This window comes from Mixophyes fleayi, chromosome 3 (genome assembly GCF_038048845.1).
Source record: "Mixophyes fleayi isolate aMixFle1 chromosome 3, aMixFle1.hap1, whole genome shotgun sequence".
NCBI lineage: Eukaryota > Metazoa > Chordata > Amphibia > Anura > Limnodynastidae > Mixophyes > Mixophyes fleayi.
In genome coordinates this window covers 347,751,636-347,761,711 of record NC_134404.1, presented here as the reverse complement: position 1 = coordinate 347,761,711, position 10,076 = coordinate 347,751,636, and the positions used below count along the sequence as shown (strand labels likewise).

General features: G+C 47.9%; 1 protein-coding gene across 1 annotated transcript; it reads left to right on the top strand.

The window, feature by feature from the left end:
* Positions 1 to 2: 2 nt before the first annotated feature.
* On the top strand, positions 3 to 9,792 carry POLR1C (RNA polymerase I and III subunit C). The gene is made up of 9 exons (XM_075204496.1): positions 3 to 176; positions 1,213 to 1,284; positions 7,070 to 7,177; positions 7,459 to 7,591; positions 8,078 to 8,197; positions 8,285 to 8,440; positions 8,526 to 8,675; positions 8,892 to 9,008; positions 9,398 to 9,792. The coding sequence occupies exons 1-9, from the start codon at positions 114 to 116 to the stop codon at positions 9,514 to 9,516; spliced, it is 1,038 nt and encodes a 345-aa protein (XP_075060597.1). The 5' UTR covers positions 3 to 113; the 3' UTR covers positions 9,517 to 9,792.
* Positions 9,793 to 10,076: the final 284 nt, after the last annotated feature.

The window sequence follows — 10,076 nt, the reverse complement described above, 5'->3', positions numbered from 1 at the left end:
GCCGTGTTACTGGTGGCAGATCTCTCACTCCACCAGCAACATGGCGGACGTCTCCATGGTAACACCGGCCTGAAGAGCCAGACCGCGCATGCGCCTGACCTGCAGCCTCAGACATGGCGGACACCGTGCGCGAGATGAGGACCCGCGTGGTGCTGGGGGAGTTCGGGCTCCGCAACGTGAGGGCGCACTCACACTCAGTATCTCTGTCACTCCTACACACCACACTCACCATCTGTATCCTTGTCTCTTGCACTCACACTCAGTATCTCTGTCACTCCTACACACCACACTCACCATCTGTATCCTTGTCTCCTGCACTCACACTCAGTATCTCAGTCACTCACACTCAGTATCTCTGTCACTCCTACACACCACACTCACCCTCTGTATCCTTGTCTCCTGCACTCACACTCAGCATCTCTGACACTCACACTCAGCATCTCAGTCACTCACACTCGGTATCTGTCACTCCTACACACCACACTCACCATCTGTATCCCTGTCTCCTGCACTCACACTCAGTATCTCAGTCACTCACACTCGGTATCTGTCACTCCTACACACCACACTCACCATCTGTATCCCTGTCTCCTGCACTCACACTCAGTATCTCAGTCACTCACACTCGGTATCTGTCACTCCTACACACCACACTCACCATCTGTATCCCAGTCTCCTGCACTCACACTCAGTATCTCTGTCACTCCTACACACCACACTCACCATCTGTATCCTTGTCTCCTGCACTCACACTCAGTATCTCAGTCACTCACACTCAGTATCTCTGTCACTCCTACACACCACACTCACCCTCTGTATCCTTGTCTCCTGCACTCACACTCAGCATCTCTGACACTCACACTCAGCATCTCAGTCACTCACACTCGGTATCTGTCACTCCTACACACCACACTCACCATCTGTATCCCTGTCTCCTGCACTCACACTCAGTATCTCAGTCACTCACACTCGGTATCTGTCACTCCTACACACCACACTCACCATCTGTATCCCAGTCTCCTGCACTCACACTCAGTATCTCTGTCACTCCTACACACCACACTCACCATCTGTATCCCTGTCTCCTGCACTCACACTCAGCATCTGTCACCTGCACTCACACTCAGCATCTCTGTCACTCATACTCACACCACCCTCACTGTCAGCATAATATATATATAATGTGTGTGATCTGGTGCTCTCCTCTGACAGGTGTGCAGCACGGATTTCCCTGGGAATTACCCCGACTATGATGACACCTGGGATCAGGAGAAGTTTGAGCAGGTGAGAGCTGTGTCTGTTATACTGTATGTGAGGGAGCGCTCCATGACTGCTGACATCTATAGACATATACACCGATCAGCCCCAGCAGTAACCACTGACAGGTGAGGGCTGTGTCTGTTATACTGTATGTGAGGGAGCGCTCCATGACTGCTGACATCTATAGACATATACACCGATCAGCCCCAGCAGTAACCACTGACAGGTGAGGGCTGTGTCTGTTATACTGTATGTGAGGGAGCGCTCCATGACTGCTGACATCTATAGACATATACACCGATCAGCCCCAGCAGTAACCACTGACAGGTGAGGGCTGTGCCTGTTATACTGTATGTGAGGGAGCGCTCCATGACTGCTGACATCTATAGACATATACACTGATCAGCCACAGCAGTAACCACTGACAGGTGAGGGCTGTGTCTGTTATACTGTATGTGAGGGAGCGCTCCATGACTGCTGACATCTATAGACATATACACTGATCAGTCACAGCAGTAACCACTGACAGGTGAGGGCTGTGTCTGTTATACTGTATGTGAGGGAGCGCTCCATGACTGCTGACATCTATAGACATATACACCGATCAGTCACAGCAGTAACCACTGACAGGTGAGGGCTGTGTCTGTTATACTGTATGTGAGGGAGCGCTCCATGACTGCTGACATCTATAGACATATACACTGATCAGCCCCAGCAGTAACCACTGACAGGTGAGGGCTGTGTCTGTTATACTGTATGTGAGGGAGCGCTCCATGACTGCTGACATCTATAGACATATACACCGATCAGCCCCAGCAGTAACCACTGACAGGTGAGGGCTGTGTATGTTATACTGTATGTGGGGGAGCGCTCCATGACTGCTGACATCTATAGACATATACACCGATCAGCCCCAGCAGTAACCACTGACAGGTGAGGGCTGTGTATGTTATACTGTATGTGAGGGAGCGCTCCATGACTGCTGACATCTATAGACATATACACCGATCAGCCACAGCAGTAACCACTGACAGGTGAGGGCTGTGTCTGTTATACTGTATGTGAGGGAGCGCTCCATGACTGCTGACATCTATAGACATATACACCGATCAGCCCCAGCAGTAACCACTGACAGGTGAGGGCTGTGTCTGTTATACTGTATGTGAGGGAGCGCTCCATGACTGCTGACATCTATAGACATATACACCGATCAGCCCCAGCAGTAACCACTGACAGGTGAGGGCTGTGTCTGTTATACTGTATGTGAGGGAGCGCTCCATGACTGCTGACATCTATAGACATATACACCGATCAGCCCCAGCAGTAACCACTGACAGGTGAGGGCTGTGTCTGTTATACTGTATGTGAGGGAGCGCTCCATGACTGCTGACATCTATAGACATATACACCGATCAGCCCCAGCAGTAACCACTGACAGGTGAGGGCTGTGTCTGTTATACTGTATGTGAGGGAGCGCTCCATGACTGCTGACATCTATAGACATATACACCGATCAGCCCCAGCAGTAACCACTGACAGGTGAGGGCTGTGTCTGTTATACTGTATGTGAGGGAGCGCTCCATGACTGCTGACATCTATAGACATATACACCGATCAGCCCCAGCAGTAACCACTGACAGGTGAGGGCTGTGTCTGTTATACTGTATGTGAGGGAGCGCTCCATGACTGCTGACATCTATAGACATATACACCGATCAGCCACAGCAGTAACCACTGACAGGTGAGGGCTGTGTCTGTTATACTGTATGTGAGGGAGCGCTCCATGACTGCTGACATCTATAGACATATACACCGATCAGCCCCAGCAGTAACCACTGACAGGTGAGGGCTGTGTCTGTTATACTGTATGTGAGGGAGCGCTCCATGACTGCTGACATCTATAGACATATACACCGATCAGCCACAGCAGTAACCACTGACAGGTGAGGGCTGTGTCTGTTATACTGTATGTGAGGGAGCGCTCCATGACTGCTGACATCTATAGACATATACACCGATCAGTCACAGCAGTAACCACTGACAGGTGAGGGCTGTGTCTGTTATACTGTATGTGGGGGAGCGCTCCATGACTGCTGACATCTATAGACATATACACCGATCAGCCCCAGCAGTAACCACTGACAGGTGAGGGCTATGTCTGTTATACTGTATGTGAGGGAGCGCTCCATGACTGCTGACATCTATAGACATATACACTGATCAGCCCCAGCAGTAACCACTGACAGGTGAGGGCTGTGCCTGTTATACTGTATGTGAGGGAGCGCTCCATGACTGCTGACATCTATGGACATATACACCGATCAGCCCCAGCAGTAACCACTGACAGGTGAGGGCTGTGTCTGTTATACTGTATGTGAGGGAGCGCTCCATGACTGCTGACATCTATAGACATATACACTGATCAGCCACAGCAGTAACCACTGACAGGTGGAGGGAATAACACTGATTATCTGGTTACAATGACACCTGATGGGATATATTAGGCAGTAAGTGATCAGTCAGTTCTTGAAGTTGATGTGTTGGAAGCAGGAAAAGGGGCAACATAAGGATCTGGGTCAGAGCATCGGTAAAATAGCCGGTTTTGTGGGGTGACGGACAACCCGGTGAACCAGCGACAGGGTCAAGGGTGCTCAAGTCTCACTGATGTATGTGGGGAGTGTAGGCTAGTCCGTCTGGTCCAATCCCACAGAACAGCTACTGTAGCACAAATTGTGTGAAATAGTTAATGCTGGGTATGATAGAAAGGTGTCAGATCACACAGTGTATTGCATCTTGCTGTGTATGGGGCCCTACAGCCACAGTGCCCATGCTGACCCCTGTCCACCGACGAAAGCGCCTACAATGGGCACATGAGCAACAGTAATCATCATCGACAACAACATTTATGTAGCACCAGCAAATTCCGTAGCGCTTTACAATTGGGAACAAACATTAATAAAACAATACTGGGTAATAGAGACGAGAGGTAAGAGAACCCTGCTCGCAAGCTTACAGTCTATAGGACAATGGAAGTTTGATACACAAGGGCATGTGCTACATCATATTGCACATTGGACCAGCTAGAATGCAAAGGTAAAACGTATTGAGTGGGCTGTGTGATCAATCACACAGCAATGTTGACCAGGGGGTTGTTGTCTTGTGTTAGCGGTGTAGAGGGTGGTAATAGGGTAACATAGGGAGATTAAGATGGTGGTTGAGGAATATTATAAGCTTGTCTGAAGAGGTGGGTTTTCAGAGAACGTTTGAAGACCAGAGGAAAGTCTTATTGTGCGAGGGAGGGAATTCCATAAAGTGGGTGCAGCCGAAAAAAGTCCTGTAACCGAGAATGGGGGGATGTGATGGGAGTGGATGAGAGACGCAGATCTTGTGCAGAACGGAGGTGTTGAGTTGGGAGATATTTTGAGACAAGTGAGGAGATGTATGTCGGTGCAAGTTTGTTGACGCCTTGTATGTTAGTAGAATTTTATATTGGATTCGTTGAAATACAGGCAGCCAATGTAGAGACTGACAGAGTTACTCGGCAGATGTAAAACGATTTGCAAGGAAAAGCAATCTAGCCGCTGCGTACAAAATAGATTGTAGGGGTTCAAGTCTGACTTTGGGAAGACCAATAAGGAGGGAATTGCAATAGTTGATGTGGGAGATGATGAGTGCATGAATTAATGTTTTTGCTGTGTCTTGTGTGAGATATGTGTGTATTCTGGAAATGTTCTTTAGGTGTATGTAACATGATTTAGATATAGAGTTGATGTGGGAAATAAACGACAGTTGTGAATCAAGGATTACACCTAGGCAGCGAGCTTGCGGGGTGGGATTTATGGTCATGTTATCGCCAGAAATAAAAATGTCAGGCAGGAAGCTTCTGTTTTTGGGTGGAAACATTATTAATTCAGTTTTTGAAAGATTGAGTTTGAGTTGGCGAGAAGACATCCAAGATGAAATGGCAGAAAGACAGTCAGTAACGTGAGACAACACAGAGGTCGAGAGATCAGGAGAGGATAGATAAATTTGTGTATCATCCGCATAGAGATTATACTAAAATCCAAAGGAGCTTATTAGTTTTCCAAGAGAAGTGGTGTAGATAGAGAACAGCAGAGTACCTAGGACTGAGCCTTGTGGTCTCCAACTGATAAAGGAAGCGGAGCAGAGGTGGATCCAGAGAAATTAACACTGAAAGAGTGATTAGATAGGTAGGATGAGAACCAGGATAGGACAGTGCCTTCAAGACCTAGGGATTGTAGCGTTTGTATGAGGAGAGAGTGGTCAACAGTGTCATATGCAGCAGAGAGATCCAGGAGAATTAGAAGAGTAATCACCTTTTAGTTTTAGCAGTGATCAGATCATTGGCAACCTTGGTCAGCGCAGTCTCTGTGGAGTGTTGAGAGCGAAAGCCTGACTGAAGAGGATCCAATAGGTTGTTTGTAGAAAGGAAGCGTGTGATGCAAGTGTAGGCAATTCTCTCTAGAAGCTTGGAGGGGCGCGGGACCTGAGAGATGGGGCGGTAATTTGAAAGAGTTTGGGTCATAATTTTGTTTTTTCAAAATAGGAGTAATCGCTGCGTGCTTGAATAGTGATGGAAAAATACCAGTAGAGAGAGAGATGACAGGTGGAATGAGCACAGGACACAGGGACATACCAAAAGAAAGGTGTCAGAACACACAGTGCACAGTTTACTGCGTAGACGCAGACAGGTCAGAGTGCCCATGCTGACTCCTGTCCACTACCAAAAGAGCCTACAATGGGCACATGAGCGCCAGAACTGGACCATGGAGCAATGGAAGTTGGTGGCCTGGTCTGATGAGTCACGTTTCTTTTACATCATGTGGACGGCCGGGTGCGTGGTTTTCCTGGGGAAGAGATGTCACCAGGATGCACTATGGGAAGAAGGCAGCTGGCGGAGGCAATGTGATGCTCTGGGCAATGTTCTGCTGGAAAACCTTGGGTCCTGGCATTCAGGTGGATGTTACTTTGATAGGTACCCCCTACCTAACATTGTTACAAACCAAGTACACCCCTTCAGGGTAACCGTATTCCCTGATTTGCAGTTGCCCCTTTCAGCAGGATAATGCGTCCTGCCACACTATAAAAATTGTTCAGGAATGGTCTGAGGAACATGACGCAGAGTTCAAGGTAACCTCCAAATTTCCCAGATCTCAATTTGATCAGCATCTGTGGGGGATGTGCTGGAAAAACAAGTCCGAGCCATGGAGGTCCCACCTCACAACTTACAGGACTTAAAGGATCTGCTGCTAACGTCTTGGTGCCAGATACCACAGGACACCTTCAGAGGACATGGAGTCCAGGCCTCGAGGGGTCAGAGCTGTTTTGGTGGCACGAGGGGACCTACACAATATTAGGCAGGTGGTTTTAATGTTGTGGCTGATTGGTGTGTGTATATAGATATATATCTATATACACTGTGTGTGTGTGTGTGTGTGTGTTTATATCATACTTACCTACTTTCTTCAGGTCCCTTCCGGGAGCCAGTCAGTGGAGGTGGGCGTGAGGGGGCAGGGCGCCCGAAATCGCGTCATTTCGGCTCCGCCCCCTGTGATGGCATGACGCAAATAGCGTCATTTGACAGCGGGGGCGGGGCCAAACGCCACGATTCACCGTGGCACTTCCTAGTGAAGTGGGCAGAATTCGGGAGATTGCCACACTCACCCGGGAGTCTGGGAGACTCGCAAAATGCGGGAGTCTCCCGGACATTCCGGGAGAGTTGGCAAGTATGGTTTATATCCATATTCTGCGTGTCTTCATAATATTTTCTTATTGTCTCTTTGGGCAGAATTTCCGATTGGATGTTATTAAGATGGAAGATGACCTCCTGGAGTTTGACATGATTGGAATCGATGCTTCTTTTGCCAACGCATTCAGGCGCATCCTGCTGGCTGAGGTTTGCACATGATGGGAGTACTCACTTTTTAAAAAATTTGAGATATATTATTGAAAAGAGCAAAACTCCCTTCTCACCCCACACATCTCCACATGTTGGTAATGTTCTGTAACTCGGAAGCCCCTCACTATGCTGGGATAGGACCTTGCTGGGGGAGCGCCTCTCGTCTCGTCTGCAGATCATGAAAACAGTGTTTATACTTTGTGCAGACAAGTGAGATAGTCTCTGTATTATCTCATGGTCAGCGATAATCTAGGAACACACAACTGCTTCCTCCACAGGTCCCAACGATGGCCACAGAAAAAGTCTTTGTATATAAAAACACTTCCATCATACAGGACGAGATCCTCGCCCATCGCCTGGGCCTCATCCCCATTCGGGCTGATCCCCGACTCTTCGAATATCGCAGCACTGGTAAGTAATGGCAGAGATCTCTGTGTACTCAACTTTGTAATAGCTTGTGTGCGCACCCACTTTATAATACAGGGGACACACTTATACCCCTCTTTACACCACACCGACATCATCTTTACATTATAAGGAAGTATTTGTCTCAACCATATACCATCTTTTGTTAGTGGCTGGGACGTTTGTACCGCACTTTATATTGCACGGGGGAGGAACACCTGAGGGTAAATATACAGACGTCACAGCGTCTGAGATATAAAGCTGGTACGGACAGGCATTGTTTTTCCTTTAAAGCCATTGCCGCCTTTAATTTTCACTGCAAACTTACCCCCTGGACCCATTATATAATACAGGGGACTGGGCTGTCTGTACCCCTCTATATCTCAGACGCTGTGCCGTCTGTACCTCACATTATATTATAAGCAGGGGGCACATCCCTATATCACAGCATCTGTAACCGTGCTCACTCCGTGTCTCCTCTCTGTCTTGCAGAAGACGCAGAGGGCACAGAGATAGACACTCTCCAGTTTGAGCTGAACGTGAAATGCACAAGAAACCCCCGTGCATCTAAGGAGTCCTCAGACCCCAATGAGCTTTACCTGGATCATAAAGGTGAGTGGGGGTTTCTCAGGGGAGTTTCACCCGCATTATACGCCTGAGCTATATCTAATGTTGTTTCTTTGTTTATAACCATCTCAGTGTACACAAGACACATGAAGTGGCTCCCACAAGGTAACCAATCCGACCTGTTCCCTGAGACGGACCCTCCTCGTTCTGTTCACGATGACATCCTGATCGCTCAGCTTCGTCCCGGCCAGGAGATCCACGTCATTATGCATTGTGTCAAAGGTGTCGGTGAGTGAGGAGAAGAACGTTGTATATTACAGGACACTTGTACTGATCTATGGGTAATGTAGGACTCTGTTCTCTCACTCACCAGGAAAGGACCATGCCAAGTTCTCTCCTGTGGCCACAGCCAGTTACCGGCTGCTTCCAGAGATCACGCTCTTACACCCCGTAGAGGGAGATCTGGCAGAGAAGCTGCAGAAATGTTTCTCTCCGGGAGTTATTGCGGTGGACGTACGGAACGGTGAGTGGGTCCTTGTGTCGTACAATAACGCCGGCTGCTTGCTCTCCAGTCTTCTATACTGGAAGTTACTGTCACTGAGATACGTTACATACAGAAGTACCTGGGAATGAGTATAGCGGTGTGCTGGCAGCGGGTAGGTTGCCCTGTGATTGGAATATGGGGCACCAATGTTTCATTTTGTTTCTTGTGCTGTCTTCTCACATACGTCGTCCCCAGGTATAAAGGTGGCACGGGTGGAGAACTCTCGAATAGACACATGCAGCCGAGAGATATTCCGACATGAGGAGCTAAAGAACTTGGTCAAAATGGCACGGGTGCGAGATCACTTTATCTGTAAGTATTTATGGAACGAGCCGTATATGCTCTCGCGCTCAGATAACACGTTTCACACTGAATGTGGCAATGTGGTCTCATTCTGTATATTGTAGATTTATAGCTCTGGGGAAAGTACTCTGGGTAGGTTCCCTGTTGTATAATGTCCTGGTCATTTGGCCATCCCACTGACAGGCCCAGCTCTGTTGCCACAAAGTTGATTACTTGGCTGTTGATTGGTCAGACCACCATGTTGGGGGCCCTGTAAAGTACATTTATTACAGACCATGATGATTGTCAGCCCAGGCAGAGAACTGAGAGGTTATCATGGGTCTGCTTGATCTGGAACTTCTAGAATGGACGACTCATGATATTTAATGGTCTCCTGTCAAATAAACAAATGTTTTCAGTTTCCATAGAATCCACCGGTATTCTGGCCCCGGACACTCTACTCAAAGAGGCCATCAAGGTCCTGATGGGGAAATGTCGCCGTTTCCTGGATGAACTGGATGCAGCTCAGATGGACTGAGGCTCTGAGCACACAATGAGAACGTCTCCAGGGGGTTGGAGCAGAAGGACTCTGCGGATAGAGACAGCGTCTTACGCTTTGTAGCTGGGTCCTGCTGAGACCTTGTGTCCAGGACTGGAGAGCGCGGACCGCGGCTGAGCTTGGTTATATCCAGCAGATTCTGCACACAAAGGTGGATATATAACAATGTAATACTTGATTTTACAAGTTAATACGCATGTGACTATTGTAAAACAGGATGATTCCATGCACATTAAAGATTTGTTTCTTTTCTTATTCTTTTTTTTAATTTTAATGAAATATACATTGTTTGGTTCACAAAGTTACCGACCAAGACAGTAAATATTGTATATATCACTGCAGCCTGTAAGATATATTGTATATTGATACAATGCCTAATATAAGGACACAGAGGACATAATAATATATACTCCCGAGATCATTATCTTTTATTTATAATGTGCCACAAGGGCTCCGCAGCGCCGTACATAGAGCGTGGAACCACAGAAGAGAACACGGCCTACAGGGCAGTGCAGTTACATACAGACTGCTGAGAACAG